The 20,755-nt window shown below is 33.6% G+C and overlaps 3 protein-coding genes across 8 annotated transcripts; 2 read left to right on the top strand and 1 right to left on the bottom strand.

Moving 5' to 3' along the window:
- Positions 1-1,106: 1,106 nt before the first annotated feature.
- On the bottom strand, positions 1,107-3,625 carry LOC103498665 (uncharacterized). Of its 4 annotated transcripts, none has more exons than XM_008461353.3 (3): positions 3,183-3,625; positions 2,142-3,053; positions 1,107-1,439 (listed from the first exon to the last, which is right to left on the bottom strand). In XM_008461353.3, the coding sequence occupies exons 2-3, from the start codon at positions 3,018-3,020 to the stop codon at positions 1,308-1,310; spliced, it is 1,011 nt and encodes a 336-aa protein (XP_008459575.1). In that variant the 5' UTR covers positions 3,021-3,053; positions 3,183-3,625; the 3' UTR covers positions 1,107-1,307. The 4 variants fall into 4 exon arrangements, with proteins under 4 accessions (XP_008459575.1, XP_050946079.1, XP_008459574.1 ...); XM_051090122.1 differs by having other exon boundaries at positions 1,107-1,436; XM_008461352.3 differs by having other exon boundaries at positions 3,187-3,543.
- Positions 3,626-5,534: 1,909 nt separating this feature from the next.
- Positions 5,535-12,898, top strand: LOC103498666 (protein RAE1). Of its 2 annotated transcripts, XM_008461356.3 has the most exons (13): positions 5,535-5,832; positions 5,915-5,985; positions 7,397-7,448; positions 7,576-7,662; positions 7,877-7,954; positions 8,057-8,250; positions 8,975-9,116; positions 9,301-9,381; positions 9,564-9,692; positions 10,655-10,732; positions 11,359-11,430; positions 12,072-12,152; positions 12,573-12,898. In XM_008461356.3, the coding sequence occupies exons 3-13, from the start codon at positions 7,407-7,409 to the stop codon at positions 12,621-12,623; spliced, it is 1,035 nt and encodes a 344-aa protein (XP_008459578.1). In that variant the 5' UTR covers positions 5,535-5,832; positions 5,915-5,985; positions 7,397-7,406; the 3' UTR covers positions 12,624-12,898. The 2 variants fall into 2 exon arrangements, with proteins under 2 accessions (XP_008459578.1, XP_008459580.1); XM_008461358.3 differs by lacking the exon at positions 5,915-5,985 and having other exon boundaries at positions 5,546-5,832.
- A 768-nt stretch (positions 12,899-13,666) lies between these two features.
- Positions 13,667-16,921, top strand: LOC103498667 (pentatricopeptide repeat-containing protein At1g71490). Of its 2 annotated transcripts, none has more exons than XM_008461359.3 (2): positions 13,667-14,055; positions 14,490-16,921. In XM_008461359.3, the coding sequence occupies exon 2, from the start codon at positions 14,666-14,668 to the stop codon at positions 16,802-16,804; it is 2,139 nt and encodes a 712-aa protein (XP_008459581.1). In that variant the 5' UTR covers positions 13,667-14,055; positions 14,490-14,665; the 3' UTR covers positions 16,805-16,921. The 2 variants fall into 2 exon arrangements, with proteins under 2 accessions (XP_008459581.1, XP_008459582.1); XM_008461360.3 differs by having other exon boundaries at positions 13,679-14,055; positions 14,468-16,921.
- The last annotated feature ends 3,834 nt before the right edge of the window (positions 16,922-20,755 follow it).

The following is a 20,755-nucleotide window of genomic DNA, read 5'->3' as shown; positions in this document are numbered from 1 at the left end:
AAGGGTGTTCTTGAAGACATCACACCATTATCTTAATAAACTTCGACATGGAGATAGTGAATGAAAAATCTCTATTATTATAGTAACCATTACATGTAGTTTAATCCAAACTTTGGCATCAATAGATCAAACTCACTCACGAGACATTAACTCAAATAGGTAATTTTTTTTCTCCATACCTATCTCTCGTAAAATTCATTAGATGCAAAAGGTAAAACCATTGTTTGGATAAAATTTATTAAAAGCTTGATATTACAATTTATTTTAAAGTTTAAGATTAAAATCTCGATATTTTAAATAAGTTTAATGTGTAAATTTGACAAAATCCAAAGTTTAGAAATAATTGAAACATACGATATTAGTTAAACTCAGATCATATTAGCTTTCTTTGTATTTTTTCCAAAGAAGATGGAAAAAATCGAACCAACTTCTTCCTTATAATAAATGTTATTATTACTTTCTAAAACGTCTTATCAATGGACCATTCTATTCTGACTTATGAACCATCCATGAAATTCATTCATCAGTTTTATCTCAAAATGAAGAAGAAAAAAAGCATTCATCAATTTATATGTCATGGATATTAAATAGTGAAATTTAAATGTTTGAGTTAATTAATGTGATGCAATGAGTTAATACCCCTCAATTAATTCTTCAATCAATTAAAATAAAAATAAACAAACATTAATTTAAAAATAAAATTGATTATTCAACAAAAATGGTCATAAATAAACATTAATTTAAAAGTAAAATTGATTATTCAACAAAAAGTAAAATTGATTATTCAACAAAACATAATCATAATAATTAAGATAAAATAACGGTGGATGGATTAGTTAAAATTTATTAAGTCTAATAACATAATTCTACTAACAAACTTGAATATATATAATTTACATGAACAAAAATATTTACAAATATAACAAAATGTCGATCTTTATCGGTAATAGGCATCGATAGATTTAGACCGTTATGTCTATTAGTGATAACAATGAAATTTTGCCATATCCATAAATATTTCTAACCGTCTTTAATATTTAAAATAATTACCCTATAAAAATTCTACCTATGAGAAAGGTATTGAAATCCAAACCAAGCCGCAGTCATAGGAAAGAAGAAAGAAGGGGAAACTTTTTTTTATGAGAGACAAGCCAATATCTAAATTTACTTGGCACACAGCTGAAGCCGAAGATCTTTGTTTTGGTACAGAACATAGGTTGGAACCTGCAGGATATTACATCTTTTACATATATTAAGAGACAAACTATTTGCTTTAATTTTATCTGCATCCGTTGTGGAACGAATCCTCAACTAAGGCTCATTGCAGGCCATGGGTTTATCCCGGCAGCAGGGAGAGCTGGTCGAACAATTGGAACACGCCTCACAACCGAAAAGGCTTCGTTAAGACGCGCAGCTCGACTCAGGAATTGAGATCCCTTCTGCAAGTAATAATTAATTAAGACTTTGAAGAGACATTAAAAATTGACACCCTAAAAGGGGGAGGGGAACTACTGCCTTATGTTGCTGAATATCAACCACAAAAAGAGGACCCCAAGTGTCTCTTAAGGTATCATTTTCATCCAAATTCAATGCTAAAATTGAATAGATGGAGAAGCTAATATATCCCTCTAAACTAAGCTAAATTAAAAAAGTCCAGAAAAAATAATCTCCAGTAAGAAAATAAGGTTCCCAGCAAGTCAACTAAACAGGATGATGTACTGAACTTGATTCATATTGGTACATCAGTGACGAGGAGCTGACACCAACAATTTGATATCCGATTACCGAGCCTATTGATCCAAACAACTGAATCAACACTCATGTACTCTAACTATGAGCACGGGCAAATACTCTATGAAACTGGATTCACATACCTCATTATAAAGAAAAACACTGAATTGTCACCCAAATTGTTACTATACCAAGAGAACCACAAATATGCACACAATAAATCCAAGAAGCAACAACTTCAGAATTTCTTCACAGTGTGTACCAATCAATTAGTTAAACTATGAAAAAACTGCAGTATCATACCACAGAAAGCAGAAGCAATATCATCATGCAATAGAGAATAAACAAATTAAAACAAACAGTAACAAAAATTCAGCAGCTAATTTCTTTGCTGCTGAATTTAGATTTACCTTCTCATCCAAGATAACCTTCAGGTGCAAGCTCTGGCTCTTCCTCTTGATTTTGTAGAGCTTCCTTCCAAGAATAATGAAACCCATCAAAGCAGCTGCTACAGAGAATGACCAGACAGGACTTGCCTTAAACAAGCAGTACTTCAGCACCTCAAATGGAACCTTCCACCAAACTACCTTCCTCTTATCTCCAACCTCACTGCCGGATTCTGCATTGATTTTGGTTTCTTCAATTTGGAGATTCTTGTTTTCATCCAAATGCTCTTTCCCTTCTTCCAACTTCACTACTTTTGAGCCATTTTGAACAATATCCTCACCAGACTCAGACCAGAATTTGTTCAAATCCTTGCTTTGGGATTGAACTTCGTCAAACTCTTCTAAAGCTACTTCAATATTGGGATCAGAGCCAGTGATTTTGTTCTCATGGGACTTTAAACTCTCTAATTTCAGAATCCTACCACTTAATTCCTCATCACCTTGAAAAAATCCTGCGATTCCGGACTCAGTTTTCGAATCAAGCTCGTTAAATTTACGCTCATCCGACCTATCACTGCCAGAATCAGACCATAATTCGCTCGAATTTACCCGACCATATCGATTCTCCGAACTCGGATCAATCCAACTAGGATTATCCGATTCAACCGAGCCCTCCTCTTCATTAAGATCACGCTCAGGTACAGTTCTCCCTCGCCGTCCCTGATTATCAAGAGAGAAATAGTCGGATTTAATTATGCTATCAGAATCGGACTCACCTTCAATTCCCCCAAAATGGGTCGATTTCTCTCCGGAAAACTCAGCCGCAGTTAACGCAGTTTCGAGGTTCAAATCATGGAGCAGCACCTCCCAATCCTGAAACTCAGCTCCCACTGCTCCTTCCATGGCGGCCAACACTTAAGTTCCTCAACCCACAAACTGAAACGAAAAAGGGAAAAACACAAGAAACAACTTATACGAAATCAAGCAGCCAAAACACAAAAAGGGTAAACAACCCAGCAGAAATCAAATGAAAATTAGTCAAAAAAAAAAAAAAAAAGATCCAACCCACTGAAAATTTAAGAAAACCGAAGAACCCCACGAATCGAAATCTGACCAAACTGCCTGGAATCTTCAAATTCAAATACAGAGTATAAAAAATCAGAGGCGCAGAGGGGACTTTTGAGGATTATAGGAAACTGCCAATGAAGAGAGAGGCATATGGGAAGCAATGTGGAGGTGAGAACAGGGGAATTGTGAAGAATTGGGATATGGTGTATTGGGTTTGATTGAATTCGACAGAAAGAGAGAGAGAGTTTGAGGACAAAAATAAGAAGTGGTGGAGAAAAAGACAATGGAATGAAAATGGAAGATTGGATTGGGTTTGGATAAACTCACTTGCCGGTGTCTGAAGTAACTAGAACAGTCCGATTGTCATAAATAAAATTATCTTCCATTCTCATATATACTCTCAAAAGTAAGCTTAGCTTCGCAGTTGTACAAAATAACTTCTGTAAATTTTTACCTTTCGAAAATAGCACATTTCTTGGTTCTTAAAAAGTCGTCGAAGTTGAGTCGAATATTTTTACTTAATATGATAGTCCGTAATGTGTGCACAAACACTAGCACATCAACCACACCAATAGTTGCTTGCAAACTTGTCATGAACCACGTCCACGAACCAACGTTCTCTTATTCACAATCCTAAATCAATTTGGTATATTTGCTTATTAACCATCAATTGACATCGTTACAAATATAACATCCTTATACTTTTTCTTGTAATGTGCAAAGTCAACAACAATTACTAATCGGATGCAATTCTAACAACCTCTATCATCATGCTGCAATTTTAAGATATTCTTTTTATATATTTGTTGGATTCAAATTACTTGTATTTGTAAATTTAATTTTTAAATATTTAAATTATTGATTTTTAGATATAATTCAATTTAAATTGTAAAAACTTTAGTATGTGACGATATAAATTCAAGAATTTGCAAACGTGTCAAACACTTTTTCCTTTTTTTTTTTTTTATATGACAAAAAAAAAGTCAATCCCCTCGATACACTCGATATACACTTAATACATATGATATACATTTGATACACCTGATATATTTTATTAACACTTGCTACACCTGATACATGTATATATACACAAATGTTATGACAAAATATTAAATGTTTGAAATTTAATGAAAACTAAATAGACATGCCTAGTGTCATTTAGGGAAATAAAGCAGTATAACATTTTTTTGTAAGTAAGTTGTTATTTATCAAGTTGAAGGCAAAAAAAAAAATGTGAAAGATGTAAATTAATAGTTTTATAATAATTTTTTGTAGGCAAGAAGTAAATTGTTTTAGTTTGGTTTAGGATAGTATGTGTTCGTGATTTATATTTTTACAATAAATATATATTTTTCTTTTCCCAACTATCTAACAAAAATTTAAAATATTTTATCATAAATCTAAATATTTGATACATTAAGCCCTGTATCAAACGTATATCACATGTGCATCGAGTGTCTAGAGGATATCAACAATGTATTAGGTGTATATTGGTAAGATATCAAATATATCAAATGTATGAAATACGAATCAGTGATATATTTGTGTATCTTGTTTTATTTTGGTCCACAAACTTTTAAAAAGAGCATAGTTTGATCATTGCTCCTAGAATTTCGTTTTAACTATTCAGATAGATGATCAGGTGACTTCTACACGTGAATGACTAGATTGCCAAATAAGACAAACCACTCTTAAAAATCTAACATTTTAATTCTAATAAGCAATTAAATGGTAAATTGAGGTTTTATCAAAAAAATCAAAATCACCTTGTCTTCGAGCTTTTTATTATCACCATTTTGATACAGTGACATTCTACTTCATTGTTTGAACTCGTGTTATATGCAATTTCATCAACATATAAATTTTCAGTTTCTTAAGTTTGAGATATCCCGTGATTCATTTAGGCGTTTTTTTTTTTCATTCTTCCCAATTCTTTCTTATTCCGTTTTTGTTGAGTACATGAACCGTACTTATTGTTCTTTTAGTTTGTTTGATGTCCACAAGAATATGTCATTTCTATTATGTTGATTATACTTAACATTCTTCTAATTTGTTTTATAACTCCAATTTGAAAAGAAAAATAAAAACAGTAAAGGATGTGAGAGTCGAGAAGAAGAAGAAAAAAAACAATAAAACTTAGCCTTTAGATTGTCTGTCGATTATGTTTATAGACCAAATTAGAGAGATTTATGGATATATATATATATATATATATAACATAGCCTAAATTCTTTAAATATAGAATTCTTTACAAAGTAAAAGTAAGCTTTTGTTTTAATAGTTTGGAGACTAAAATTACATTTCAAAAGTTTGGGAATGATAACATAAACACAGAATAAAAAGTGCAGACAACAAAATAGAATTCAGACCACATATTTACCTAAACAAAAGAAAAAAAGGAAAATCAATTTTTTTTCTTCTTATTCTTTCCCGTGAAAACAGCCCCGACCCCCGCCTTTTTCTTATTCTTCACCGAGGGTTGCAGCCGCCGCCCGCCGTTGCTCCGCCGGCCTTCTGCCGCCAGCGCTCTCTCTCCCTCTCTACCATTTCTCTCTCTCTCTACTGGTCCTTGCCGCCATCGGATTTTGTTAGCTGTGCCGCCCGTTGTGCTGTCAAGTTTCGTCGGAGATTTGTTGAGTTTTAGTGGGTAAGCTTTCTCGAAGGTTCCATGAAATCTTTTTCCCATTAGTTTTTGGTTTCCTCTCATTGATGCCCACATTATGTTGAAGGTTAACTCGGGGTTTTGGAGCAGTTCTCGCCGCTGTCCAGCGAGATTGAAGTGTTTTCCAGCGACGTTTGGGTAATGGGTTGGGAGTTTGAGTGTTGGAATTTGAGCTTAACTCATTGTTAAGATAAATACTAAATTATTGTGTGTTTAGGTGGTTAGGGCTTGTAAGCTTGGATTTAATTTTGTTTTAATCTTAGTAAGTGTTTTACTATCGGTTTTTGCCCTCGATCCTAAGTTGATGTTAAGACGGCGATTGCTTTGAATGTATGATTCTATTATAACGGATTGAATTGTTGTGCTACTTGAGGGAGTTTTGATACTTGTAGTTATGTTAAATATGATATTATTTGTATGTGTTGCTATATTTGATTGATGGATGAACTGTTGTTCTGAATAATTCATGAGTTAGGTATTAAGATTATGATTACATGACTATAATTATGTTGGACTGATGGTGACTATTAACTATCTTAACGAGTTGTGTGCATCTCATATGTTGATATTTCGGTGTTCTTCGTGATCACCATCTACGATTATGTTTTGGTGACCTTCTGAGGATGAATACCTATGAAAGTGTGCCTTTGGGTTCGCCTCATGCCTATGTCGGGATGCACATAATTTTGTTAGGAAGATTAACAGGTACACCTAGTGGGCCCAGTAATGGGTCACTTGCTCGGTATTTTTAGACTCATTCAGTTGGAGGAAGTTGAATTAAATCTATATCTTTCATCAATGCTTAATTTAAATTTGAATTATCTTTACACTCGAATCGATTTAAATATCTAAAAGTTCAAGTTACAAATCCAAATAATTTGTATCCAATAAATAGAAGAATACCTGAAAATTAGGGTTATCACAATCTACGATGGACCAAGATAGACTACTATCTATACCTATCTCAATCATTATAATAGTATCGTGGTCTATCATAGATAGATTGCGATATTTTGCTGTATTTGTAAATATTTTCAGAAGTTTTGTCATTTAAAATAATTTTCCTAAATTTTTTGGACAATTATTTAAATTTTGGGTACTAAATGTTGAAGCTAATTTACATTTAGGATTGGACAGAGGCTTCTGTAAGCCAAAAGATAATTGTTTTGGTAATAGTTGGAATTTAATTTGAGATAGTTATTTTGGTAGGTTGTGAATTATTGTTGTATATTTTGTTTTCCAAATCAATGCATTATGACTGAAAATATCTTTTATGTGTTGGGTAATGTAAATTTATGTATGATATTCACCATGTTTTAGCATGGCTAGAGTTATGGACATTTTCCTTTATTCACCTTATAAATAAAGTTAAGTTATCCTTGAAGGTTTTTAGCTTTAAATTTCATTCGTGTGGTAATGGCCCAGTCAAAGCCCAGTCATCACATCTGCTCTCGAAATATCTCTCTTATGTTTGATGCTGTTTAGAACAATATCAATATACTCATGCTTCATTCAAATCTCTTGATGTTGCACATTGTGATACTTTCAGATAGCTTCAAATGGCTGCATTTGCGAACCCCAATCCTAATAAATCCTTTGAGGTAAGAAATTATTGATGTGTGCCTTGTGCGTTATAGATTTTGTATTTCAACTTACTTTGTAAATCAGCTTCACGGCTAGTTTTGTGTGCTCTAAACTGTCTTGTTTCTTTCTAAATGCTGTTTTTAGGTTGCTCAACCTCCTAGTGATTCTGTGTCGAGCCTTAGTTTTAGTCCAAAGGCGAATCACTTGGTTGCGACTTCATGGGATAATCAGGTCCTTTTCTGTTCCCTCTTTTTTGTGCACTTGCTTATTTAATTGTTATTTTTTACTTTGTAACCAGATGGGTTATGTTTATGAAAAATAGGTACTTTTGAATGCTATTTACAATTATTTGGATGTTGAGCAAATTAGCTAGGAGAGTGTCAAACTGATATATAGAATTTGAGGTTTACGAAGTCCATAATTTTATATTTAATGGTTTTTGAAGGTCCGTTGCTGGGAAATAATGCAAAATGCAGGTAATCTTGCCAGTACGCCTAAGGCTTCCATATCCCACGATCAACCGGTATATAACAATTTAGTTTTCCTGTTCTGGTTTAATTAAAAGTTTGTTGCTGTAAGATCCAAAATGTGGCTAAGTTATCTCGCACGTTATTTTTTGGCTTAGGTTTTATGCTCAGCCTGGAAGGATGATGGAACGACTGTGTTTTCTGGAGGCTGTGATAAACAAGTTAAAATGTGGCCCTTATTGTCAGGTGGTCAAGCCATGACTGTAGCCATGCATGATGCACCTGTCAAAGAAGTTGCTTGGATCCCTGAATTGAACCTATTGGTTTCTGGAAGTTGGGACAAGACATTAAAGTAAAAAATTAATTTGTTGATTCTTAATTCATCTTAAAGTGATTTGAACATTCTGTGACATTCATATATTCTCTTCAATATGAGTTGCACAATTTCATTATTAGAGCTCAGTTCAATATCGTGGAGCATTGAAAACACCGAGTCAGACTCACACAATTTGTCTTGCTTGCCTGTTTTGATCTCGTTTCATTCAGTGTGGCCATGTGTTTGTTCAAATTAAGGCATGTGTATGCCATGCCGTTTGTGTGGCTTTGACCTCTGTTTTTTTTATGGTATGAGTTGATGTAGTCTTGCTCTTTAATTTTTTTCCTTTTATGTTTTCTTTGTGATATGATTCATCCTAAGATTAACTATGAATACGGGTGCATATTTTCTTTTAGCATGAAATCATATGTTAAATCATTTTAATTAGTCAGATTCATCTCATTAAGATGTTGCTGGAAACAAGCCTGTTCATATCCATGAAGCACCTGATTCTCGTTCTCTCTCAGCATTTGCTCTTGATTTGATACTCTCGAACTAGCATCACACCATTCACTTGTTAATACAATGAAAAATATGAAATGTGCCCAGGAGAGGGAGACAACTTGTCGATTTCTGGTCTACATGTTTACTCTTTGCCTTCTGTCTGTCTACCATGTGAAAGAGTAATCTTAGATAGTGGTGAATTACCTAAGTTTCTAATTATGATGAAACTTCTTTTATGGTTTTTCTATCAATTCAGGTATTGGGATACAAGGCAGCCAAACCCTGTACATACGCAACAACTTCCTGATCGCTGTTATTCAATGGCAGTGAGACATCCTCTAATGGTAGTTGGTACTGCAGATAGAAATCTCATAGTATTTAACTTGCAAACTCCTCAGGTATTGTTTTCTATTTTTCCTATCACCTCCCTTTATCTCTGCATCTCGTGTAATAGCTGAAGTTGTTTATTAATTTAAATTTAAACTTTTTATATTTGTTTACAGGGTCTTTCTGACTTCTTTTAAATCTTATTTTTCTTTATATCTTTCATATTTCAAGTCTAATACCGTTAAGTGATGACAGAGTGAATTTAAGAGAATTGTTTCACCCTTGAAGTATCAAACAAGATGTGTAGCCGCCTTTCCTGATCAGCAAGGTTTCTTGGTAATATTTCCATCCCCTGTATTCATTTGTTTAAATGTTTACTTTCCTTCAATTATAATTCTTTTATTCTATCTTGACGATACTTTAATTACTACTTCTTTGAGGTTCTTGTTTCTTTACACAATCAAATAATTTTATTCATATCGTCAAATTGCTTGATCTGGTTTCATTAACCATTCCAGGTTGGTTCAATAGAGGGAAGGGTTGGTGTCCATCACCTTGACGAGTCTATGGCAAATAAGAACTTCACTTTCAAGTGCCACAGGGATGGGTCTGAGATATATTCTGTCAACTCCTTGAACTTCCATCCTGTAAGTTCAGAATATATTCAGTTTAGAATGAAAGTTGTCTATTTCTATAAAAAAAAAAAGTTTAGAATGTATTAAGTTATTTACTTATTGCTGCATAAAAAAAATCCAAGAAATTCCAAAATCTTAACACAAAATCCCAACAATACATCTAGTCTACCACCTCCTTCAAGATCAAATAAAACCTACGTACCAATTATTGTATGATGGGTTCAACGAAAAACATGTTTCATAGGTGGAGTTCAGATCCTGGATTTTTCTACCTGCAATCAAGATGAGTGCCGTCGATTAGCTGCTAAGGATTTTGTTTTCGTTTAAAAAAAATTTGGCTGCTAAGGATTACAAGCTTCCTTCACTTCCTCATTTCAAACATTTATTCCAGTGATGATCATTCACCATGGATGGCTTTTGTCTCCTGATCTTTTATTTTTAATATTACTTTCCAAAATCTTATCTTCCTTGGATTCCAAGTTCAGTCATCACTTTCTTCCGTTCTTATTCGGTTCTCTAAGAAAGGATGTACCATTTGACCAATGAAAAAATTTATCCTTCATTTTTAAATTACCGACCCTGGCTGTCATTACACAAGCTTAGTAGTCATGTTCCAACTAATTACTTTGACCTATTCTCTTCATTTCCTTTCCAAAGAAATACACTCGATACTTTCCATTTCTGCCACCTTGGCTTTTGGTAAACGGGCTTATAATACTCAGGAGGTTAGAAATTACTGCATTACATGTGGTGAAATCATCCTTCCAGCCTAGACAAGCAAAATTGTTACCAGGAATAGTGGACTGTTGTCGACTATTTTAAAGATTACAAGTATGTTTTCTTGTTGGCGTGCTGTTGTGGTAGTTATTTTTCTGACTTCGATGGATTATCGCCTAGCAATGAAACTATGATTTGCTGTATGTCGATCAATGTTTCTTTAATCTTGCTATTAATTGAACTGCACTTTCGTTCAGGTGCATCACACTTTTGCAACTGCAGGGTCGGATGGTGCTTTTAATTTCTGGGACAAGGATAGCAAGCAGAGGCTGAAGGTTCGTCAGATCTTTATTAGATTTTTAACTGCATTAGCCTGTCTTTTTCCATATTTATAAAGTAGCTTGTGGTTGCATGGGAACTACGTTTATAAACAACTTTCTGGCACAGAACTTGTTTGTGGGATAATGCTTCAAAACAAATTGCCCCTAGGCCCTAGTCTGAGGCTGAAGATTCCTCAGATCTTCATTTCTGGTTATTAGCTATATGAACAGAGATCAGTATGTTAATTTATCACACGATTGAATTGAGCCAAAGACTGACGAGAAACTTAATATGCATTGATGTACTTGAATTAAATGAACCTACGCAATACCTTCAGTTCAGCACCTAAACATTTTTTTGGCAGTAGTGCACGTATAAAGATATATATTAACATGAGAGGATAAAGAGGAAAGAGAACGACATGCAAGAACATGTCTACATATAATTTGTCTTAGTTTTCGCAATTAGTTGCTTCTATAATAAAAAAATGTACATCTCATGATCATTTGAACTGTTGTATTAAGTGTATGACTTTTATATACCAAATGATACTACATTTTCCTTTGACCTTATTAACATCTTGAAAATATTTTGAGGATTGTTCTTAATGTATGAATGGTTATCTTTTATTTGCTTTCAGGCAATGTCACGGTGTAGTCAGCCCATAAGTTGTAGCACTTTCAACCAGGATGGGTCGATATTTGCATATTCAGTACGTACCACGTTAATTATTATTATTTCATTTTTTTAAGTTTTGTTTCTTATATTAAAATATCTTCATTTTTTTAAATTGCTGATGCTCGATTCTTCGATTTTGCTACTGCTGTGACGCCGTCCACTCATTGGTTACATGAACACCTATCATAAACCCAACATGTATAGCATTTAGCAACGTGCATCTCATTGGGTGTATATCAGTCATTTGGCAGTGGGTTGTGTAATTGTAATAAATAGACTTCGTGGGTTGATTGTTTGGAAAATAGTAGATAAACATTCCCAGTAGTTCGTAAGTCGGGGCCATGCGAGGGCTCCTGAATTTCTTCAACATCTTTTAAGCTTTTTCTTTGTTCCCACTAACGTCTTTCTTTTAATTTGGCAAATTCGTATCACACCTCAACTGACTGGTCTTGATTGGAAGTATTTTAGACCCCAAACAACTTTTAGTTATACAAATGACTTGGTGTTCAACTGTTTCACGTCTGTTACTGTTACCATTACCGTTGCATATGATATGTACCCCTTGAGACTAACATCTCTTGCTAGTAAACTGTGGGAATTCTTCTATTCATAGTTTTAAAGAAAGCTAGAAAGTTGTTACAATTGAGCTGAATTCGAGATGTGGATTTTGTATAGGTGTGCTACGATTGGAGTAAAGGGGCAGAAAATCACAACCCAGCAACAGCAAAGACTTACATCTACTTGCACCTTCCACAGGTACTTGGTTGTGTGCGTAATGTTATTATTGTGGTTTAAATACCACTTTCGTTCTTATAGTTTCGGTTTTGATTCATTTTGACCCCATAGTTTGAAAATGCTTCTTTTGGTCCCATTACTTTTAACATTAGTTCATTTTAGTCTCTTACTTCATTTGGGTCTCTATAGTTTTGAAAAGAACTATTTATTTTTATTCATGTTTTAAGGGATCAAAATGATCACTTCTACAAAATTAGAAGTTCAAAATACATGGATCAAAATGAATATTAAGTAGAATGAAAATGAGTAAATCTTGAAAGCATAGGGATCAAAATGAACATTTTAAAAATAAAGGGACCATAATGAATCGGAAAGTTGTATTTGTACCCATTATTTCTTTTCTTGTACCTGTTTATAATGAATTTTGCCTTTTGGATGTAGGAGGTTGAGGTTAAAGGCAAGCCACGAGTTGGGGGCGGTGGAAGAAAGTGATACCTGTCTAATCGATTACATTTGTTCATCATTGTTCTCTAATGTCAAATTACTAATAGGGTTTAACTAAGTTTGCAAAAATGTTGAATATATTTTTAGTTTAGAATGTAGACTATCTTTTTTGTATGATTGGCGATTGGCAACTATCGAGTTTTCAAATACTAGAGAGAGATCTACAGATGGATTTCCTTTGCCATGAGATTGTTATTTCTGTACCAAATTGTTCGCAAGTGATGAATGTCTTTTGGGAAATTGAACAATTTTAGTTTGAAAAATGTCTTTTATAATTTTAATGGCCAAGAGTGATACTGATAGACATGATTCTTAAATCTAGCCTACTTTTGAACTATTTCCAACGTAATGCAAAATTTATCGTTTTAATATTTGAATGCAAATCGTTAGGTATAGCGTTTCTAAATTTGAAAGTTGTTTGCTCTGAGATTGCGGGGAGAAAAATAATTTGTAAATATGAATGTAGACGTTTTAGAAATATTTGTTAGGTTGTTTAGGAAAATTTAGATAATAACATTAAGATTTATGCATGAGAATATTATGATATGGTATTTCAATGATACATTTTCATTGTCATAAGATGTCTAGAAAATCCCCTGTTAAATTTGAATGGTTTTTCTTCTCATTTCTTGCGTTAAAAGTAATTTTTGAAAGAAAAGTTTTTTTACTTGCATTCGACTAATACTTAATATACAATATGAGTTGACCGTTCTTTGTAGGCCATTTTTGTAAAGTTCTTAGTATTATTTTCTTTAGTTTGCAAACATCTCACAGCTTTCAAACTTAAAATATATCTAAAATTATCGGTATGAATACACTGTATACTTTTTTGAATTTGTTTAAATACAAACGAGTGGAGATTTGAATTCACAGTCTCCTTAGTTCTTTAAGTACAAGTGTTATTTGAACTAAACTTTTTAAAATATATATATATATATATATATATATATATATATATATTATATTTTGTATTTCCTTTGGTATCGAAAGATGGGATATTTATGTAATTAGGAATTAAGTTTATGTATTTTAGACAACGTGTATATTGGTTGGACGATTGTGAATGAAAATCATATATTTGTTGCCACCGGCGTTTGATTAGTTCACCGACCGGGGCTCCGACGCTGTCGCCGTTCGGTGTGGCGTGGGGTCCGTTCATCTGATTTTGTGTTTTTAGGGCTTTTTTACATAATCGGCGTTCTAGACTTTTCATGTACCATTGTCCCAAAACCCAACAATTTAAAAAACTCATTCCAAAAGTGATTACCTCTCAAACCAAAAAAAATAAAATCCTTATTTTGGTAATTTTCCAAACATGAAGCTGTGAATATTAGGGATGTAAAGCCGCCACAAGCTCTTTGCATTGGACATATCCGCCGTCTTAACCTTCGCTCCGTCAGTTTGTCGTTGAATGCCGATGGTGAGTTTTCTTATCCTACGACTTTCATTCTATTTTGAGATTTAAAGGGGTTTAGAAGGGTTTTTGTGGGTGGGTGTGCTGGGGGGGTGGCGGGAAAAACCTTAGAGTAGCTTTACTCTAGTGTTGTTTGCGGTTCCCATGGGCATATTAGAAAAGAATGAGCCTTGAAAAATCATGTTAAACAAAAGAAAAGACGAGTCTTGAGAAAGAAAAATTATAAAAGTAGAATGTGAGTGATGGCTCGTGTTACTGTATCTGTAAATTATAGGAACAATTAGACTTAATATGATTCTTCTTTCAAAAGAAGAGATGTTAGGAGTAATTTGAATGAATAGTTCAATTTTTATGTTTATGCAATGCTTACTATTCTCTTATAGTTCTTTATTCTTCTTGTATTTTGACATTTGTTTAGTTACTTCTTGGTGTTTTCTCAGGGACAACTTGTTTTTGTGGCTTTTGGGATTTCCATCGTGAGGCATATAATCTAGTTACCGAGATAAACCATGTTATTGGTTCTTGCTTGCCAGCTCTAAACTACAGCGAAGGGATAAACCATGTTATTGTTTCTTGCTTACCATGACCTTGCAAATAAAGCACGTTTCTTTTGTGTATGTCATTGTCTCCTTCTCGATGCATCCTCAAGGGTCTTTCTATTGACAAGCTCGAAACTTTCATACCTAAAACATGGAAAAAATTACCTGTGAGCAATAGTAGTGAATTTATGATTGGTTCTATTTTTTCTTCCCTGAAGGACTTTGCCTCTCATGGTCAATTGTCTAAAACATTTGAGGCCTTCTCTCTCATTCAATTGCGCACAAGTTATAATGATTCATTTGACCTCATCTTGCAATCCATCTCCATTCTTCTTGTATCATGCACCAAGTGTAGCTCACTCCCACCAGGCAAGCAACTTCATGGTCACATTATCTCGTCGGGTCTTGTGGAAGACTCTTTTTTGGTTTCCAAGCTTGTCATGTTTTACTCGAGCCTTGAATGTCTGCCGGAGGCTCATACCCTTGTTGAGACTTCTAATTTATTTCGCCCCTGTTCTTGGAATATACTTATGACATCATATGTTAGAAATAAACTTTATGAGGCAGCCATTTTAGCTTATAAACAGATGCTGAGTAAAGGGGTCAGACCAGATAATTTCACTTTTCCCTCCATTTTGAAGGCTTGTGGTGAAACACAAAATTTGGAATTTGGTCTAGAGGTTCACAAGTCTATTAACGCTTGCTCAACTAATTGGAGTCTGTTTGTTCATAATGCTCTGATATCTATGTATGGAAGATGCGGAGAGGTGGACACTGCACGTTACTTGTTTGACATTATGCTTGAGCGGGATGGAGTATCTTGGAATTCAATGATCTCTTGTTATTCTTCCAGGGGTATGTGGAGGGAGGCATTTGAACTATTTGAAAGCATGCAAAGTAAGTCTCTTGAAATTAATGTTGTAACTTGGAATATTATAGCTGGAGGTTGCTTACGGGTTGGTAATTTTACTCGAGCACTGAATTTACTGTCTCAGATGAGAAATTTTGGCATTCATTTGGACGACGTAGCAATGATAATTGGTTTAGGTGCTTGTTCCCACATTGGTGCCATTAGATTGGGAAAGGAAATCCATGGCTTTACTATCAGACATTATCATCATATGTTATCCACTGTTCAAAATGCTTTAGTTACCATGTATGCTCGTTGTAAAGACATTAGGCATGCATATATGTTGTTTCGGTTAAACGACGACAAAAGTATAATCACATGGAATTCCATGCTTTCTGGTCTCACACACTTGGATCGGGTTGAGGATGCCTTATGTCTGTTTAGAGAATTGTTACTGTTTGGTGTTGAACCGAACTATGTGACATTTGCTAGCATTCTTCCTCTTTGTGCTCGAGTTGCAAATTTACAACATGGGAGAGAATTTCATTGCTACATTACTAAACGTCATGATTTTAGGGATCATTTGTTGTTGTGGAATGCTTTGGTGGACATGTATGCAAGGTCGGGCAAGGTTTCAGAAGCAAAAAGAGTTTTTGATTCGTTAAGCAAGAAGGATGAAGTGACCTATACTTCTCTGATTGCAGGCTATGGTATGCAAGGAGAGGGGGGGAAAGCTCTAAGACTGTTTGAAGAGATGAAAAGGTTTCAAATCAAACCAGATCATATAACTATGGTTGCTGTCCTATCAGCTTGTAGTCATTCAGGTCTCTTGAATCAAGGTGAACTTTTATTTGCAGAGATGCAAAGTGTGCATGGTCTAAGCCCCCGTTTGGAACACTATTCTTGCATGGCAGACCTGTTTGGGAGGGTCGGTCTGTTGAACAAAGCAAAGGAAATTATCACAAGAATGCCTTACAGACCCACGTCTGCTATTTGGGCCACTCTTATTGGAGCATGTTGCATCCATGGAAACACGGATATCGGGGAATGGGCAGCAGAGAAACTTCTGGAAATGCAGCCTGAACATTCTGGTTATTATGTCTTGATTGCTAACATGTATGCTGCTGCGGGTTCTTGGAGTAAGTTGGCAGAAATAAGGACTCGTATGAGGGATTCTGGTGTAGCAAAAGTTCCTGGTTGTTCTTGGGTTGATGTTGGGTCTGAATTCGTCTCATTCTCAGTTGGTGACACATCTAGTCCTCAAGCCCTCGAGTCGAAGCTCTTGTTAGACAGTTTGTATGATGTAATTAAACACGATAGTCTAATAACGACAGATAATTACGATACTGGCGACAACATTTTTTGAGGAAACATTAAATTATTATTGCTGAAACTAGCAGTAGATGTGTTGGTTTTAAACCTTGGTGTACATCAAAATACATAAACAAATAACGTAAAATTACTATTTAACAAAGTTTGTTCACGTGCATTTGCATTTGCATTTTGTCCTTTCCAATAAAGCTCGGTTTACACATTTAGTTTGGCTCGTCTTAAAAGTGGATCATGATGCTCTTTTTAGTGTGTTATGCCAGCTGACCAGGTGTGTTGGTTTTAATCCTACAAGCTCATTGTATGTTCCATTTTTTGCGTGATGTGAATTCCTGCATCTAGCCTTGATAGTAATGACAGTTCCAATGGTTTTTCAGGTCAGCAGCTTGTTGAGCATCGACTTGCTTCTGCACAACAAGATAAAACTTACCATCTCCTTTTTATGTGCATTGAGTGGTTGGTTTGGGACTTGGGAGTTTTTACATTTTTTCTTAACAACATAGCTGTTCTTAGATAAATTTATGACACTGTAGACGTTGAAGGTTAAAGCTTGTTGTGGCCTGTGAAAAAGCTAAACCACTAGGGACGTTCGTAATTTAATATAATAAAAAACTCATGTTTTGATTTGAACTTTTGTGCTCGATTTGTAATATCGAGTTCATTCAAATTTCCAACACCTCGTAGATTCTTAACAATCCGGAGTATATACCATTTCATTTTGACGTTAAGGATTTACTCCAACCTTTAGAGCAATTGAATTCAGTTTTAGAAGGACAACTATACTTTTAAAATTACGTTACTTTGAATTTAAAGAAAGTTTTAGGTATGTATTGTTTGCTTAATATAAGGACCAAGTGAATTTAATTATTAAGATTGTCAAATAAGTTAATAACCTTATTAGATAAACTTTTTGTTTTTATACTACTTTTAAGTTCTTATGTTTATGTCTACCTGGTTGTCGTGACTTTTTTGTTAGTTGAATGGTTTTTATAGCTTGTACTCATTCCATTTTTATCCTCTGGCGGATCTTTTCTTCCCATCATTAATACATTGCTACTTTTCATTGTAATTTTTCATTCTAATTCTAGGGATGAAAATTTATGCTTTATGCTTCCTTAAAAAGTTTACTCTGGAAGAAAGATCCTAAACTTAAAATGTGTCTATTGAATTCGAGTTAAAGGTGTTTTTAAAGATGTGGATCTTGTTTTTATTATAACCTATGATCTGGCTTGGGTAGTTTCTTAGAGGGAACAAATTGGCACTTATTAAATTTATGATTAAGGAATTGCAAGAGTGCCCCCTTTTATGAAGTTATTATTTGTTTTTTTTTTTTTTTTTTTATAGAAAAAGTTTAATTTGATAATAACAATTCAAGAAATGCAAAGTCATTAAACCAAAAAAATAAATTGAGATTAAATTATTCTTAAGAAAGCTAATCATAGACTAATTTTGATTCGAATACATTAATGTTCATTTTAATTTTCGTAGTTTCAACCTAGTTTAGGCTCCACTACTTTTACTAAATTTTGAATGCAGTTTCCATCGTTAAGTTAGGGTTATTGTGTTATAAAAGAATCCATTTGTGTTACATAGGGTAGGTGTAGTTTTTTTTCCTTTTTTTTTAAAGAAGGTATGAGTGTATTTTAGACCATATATATGAAAATATCATTTATTAATGTATATTGTTTAGAGGTTTTTTTTTTTTTCAAATATGATAAATTTGTAAAATATTTACACTGTTATAAAACAATTTTGAAAATGGAAAAAACTCACAGGCTCATAATGAAAAATATCAAAAATGCCCCAATCAACATGTGATTAATCGATTACACTCGCGCACGATTAATCTTCTTCTAAACGATCGTGTACTACAGTTTAAATGATGTCGTGTATATAGTCTAAACGAATGATCTAATATCGTCTAGGTCATAATACATGAGCTTGTAGTTTCTTTTAACGATCGACAAAAATGCTTCCAATTGAAACAATCGTGATGACTATGTTAAACAATCATGTTGATTATGGTAAGCAATCGTATAATTCAATGTAAACGATTATTAAAAACTTCAAATCAAACCATTACAAGAAAATATGTATTTTCCGATGCATAACACAGACGTCAGGATAAGTAATGTCGAGAAAAATGCTTCTCCCGACGCCGTAGAATCTCCGTCGAAAAAGGTTGACAATTCTGATGCAACATAAGGTGACGCGGTATAAGATAATTTAATAAAAAAGTTATTAAATTCTCCTGACGTCATGCATAACGGCGTCGGAAAAAGTTTATAATTTTTTTAATATATTTAACTTCTTCCGAAGCCATGCATAATGACGTTGAAAGAAGTTTATAATTTTTTTAATATATTTAACTTCTCCTGACGCTATGCATAACGACGTCGAGAGTTCCCCTTTAAAACAAAATTTTCAGATTTGTGTTTACATATCTGAAAGGCAACCAAAAAATGAGAGAGAGAAGGATTTTAGACTTTTGAATGATGAAGAAGATTCCCATAGTTGTCCATTGTCCAGTCTTCGTGTCAAACTTCATCGTCCGGTCTTCGCATTTGTCTCCATTGCCCCTCGTCAATGGTAAGCCAAACTTTGTCATCCTTCTGGTCTTCGTCGCCAAACCCCTCACTGACAGTAAGCCAAACTGTGTGCATTTTGTTGTTGGTTGTGTAGATTTTGTTTTTATTTTGTTGATTATGTTGTTATTGATTTATTGTTATTGTTCTTTATGTTCTCGGTCCTCCCTTCCAATTCGGTGCAACCACCGCTCCTATCTCTTCCGGTTAGTTATTTATTTAAGTTAGATTTTGGCTCTAAAATCCTAAATCCTACTTCTAATTTTGCCTTAGCTTTTCTATTTTTTTTTTCATTTGTTTGCTTGATCTTGTTCTCGTTTTGCAAAAAAAAATATTTGTGCATCGGGAGATCCTCTCTATACTCATTTTTTTTGACGCAGATTTATGCGTCGGAAGAGGATTTCCCAACACATTTTCATATATCTCCCGACGCCTTTGTGCGTCTGGAGACCTTCATTTTCTTGTAGTGAACGGTTGTGTTAACCATGCTAAACGATCGCTTACCACGATCGTGTTAGCTATGGTAAGCAATTGTTTAGATTATGTTAACACGATCGTGTATTTCGTTTTAACCGATAGAAAAAAAACTTCAAATTTAAACGATTTAGTTGACAATGATAAACGATCATTTAGATCATGTCAAAATGATATCGAAACGATCTTGTTATTCCCAAATATGAAGAAATATAAAGTAGCTTCAAAGAATCTTGCTGAAAACGATGAAGATGAAATAGAAGATTTAAATTTTAAACAGAAGAATAAATTGTGGAAAAATATAAGAAAGAAAATCTGGATGAGGAGATTAAGAATTGTGAAAGGGAATATGAATAAATTGCAAATAAGAAGAAAAAAGAGAAATGACAAATTGTCTGCAATTTTTAAGAGACAAATCTTGAAATTATAAAAATATTTTATCGACTTCATGACTTTTTGCTATATATACCATAAATATTTTTAAATTTTATTACATTTACGTAAATTATCTTTTTTTTTTTTTTTTTTATTTATTGTCTTTACATACCAAATAAACTATAAATTTGAGGTGGTAGGTATAAATAAGTCAAATATACCACCTTCATTATTCTCACTCTTACTTTCACAAAATCAATCTTATAACATGTGTGTTAAAAGTGGATCAAAGAGAACAAACTTTTTACTCATCTTTTTGCATTATATATATATATATATATCTATTGAGATATGCCTTTTATTATTTTAACAATGTCATCATCATTATTATCTTTATTATTATTAACCATCTTTGGAACCATAATTAAATATTAGATATTGAAAGTGTAAAACCCTACTTAGAAGTAGAGAATTTTTTGAAATGTGAAAAAACAAAGCATTCACAATGTAAATTGACATACAAACAACTATTTTTGTCTTCATTATTAATCTAA

This window comes from Cucumis melo, chromosome 9, assembly GCF_025177605.1.
Source record: "Cucumis melo cultivar AY chromosome 9, USDA_Cmelo_AY_1.0, whole genome shotgun sequence".
NCBI classification, from domain to species: domain Eukaryota; kingdom Viridiplantae; phylum Streptophyta; class Magnoliopsida; order Cucurbitales; family Cucurbitaceae; genus Cucumis; species Cucumis melo.
The sequence above is the reverse complement of the archived record's forward strand: the minus strand, read 5'-3'. Positions and strand labels throughout refer to the sequence as shown.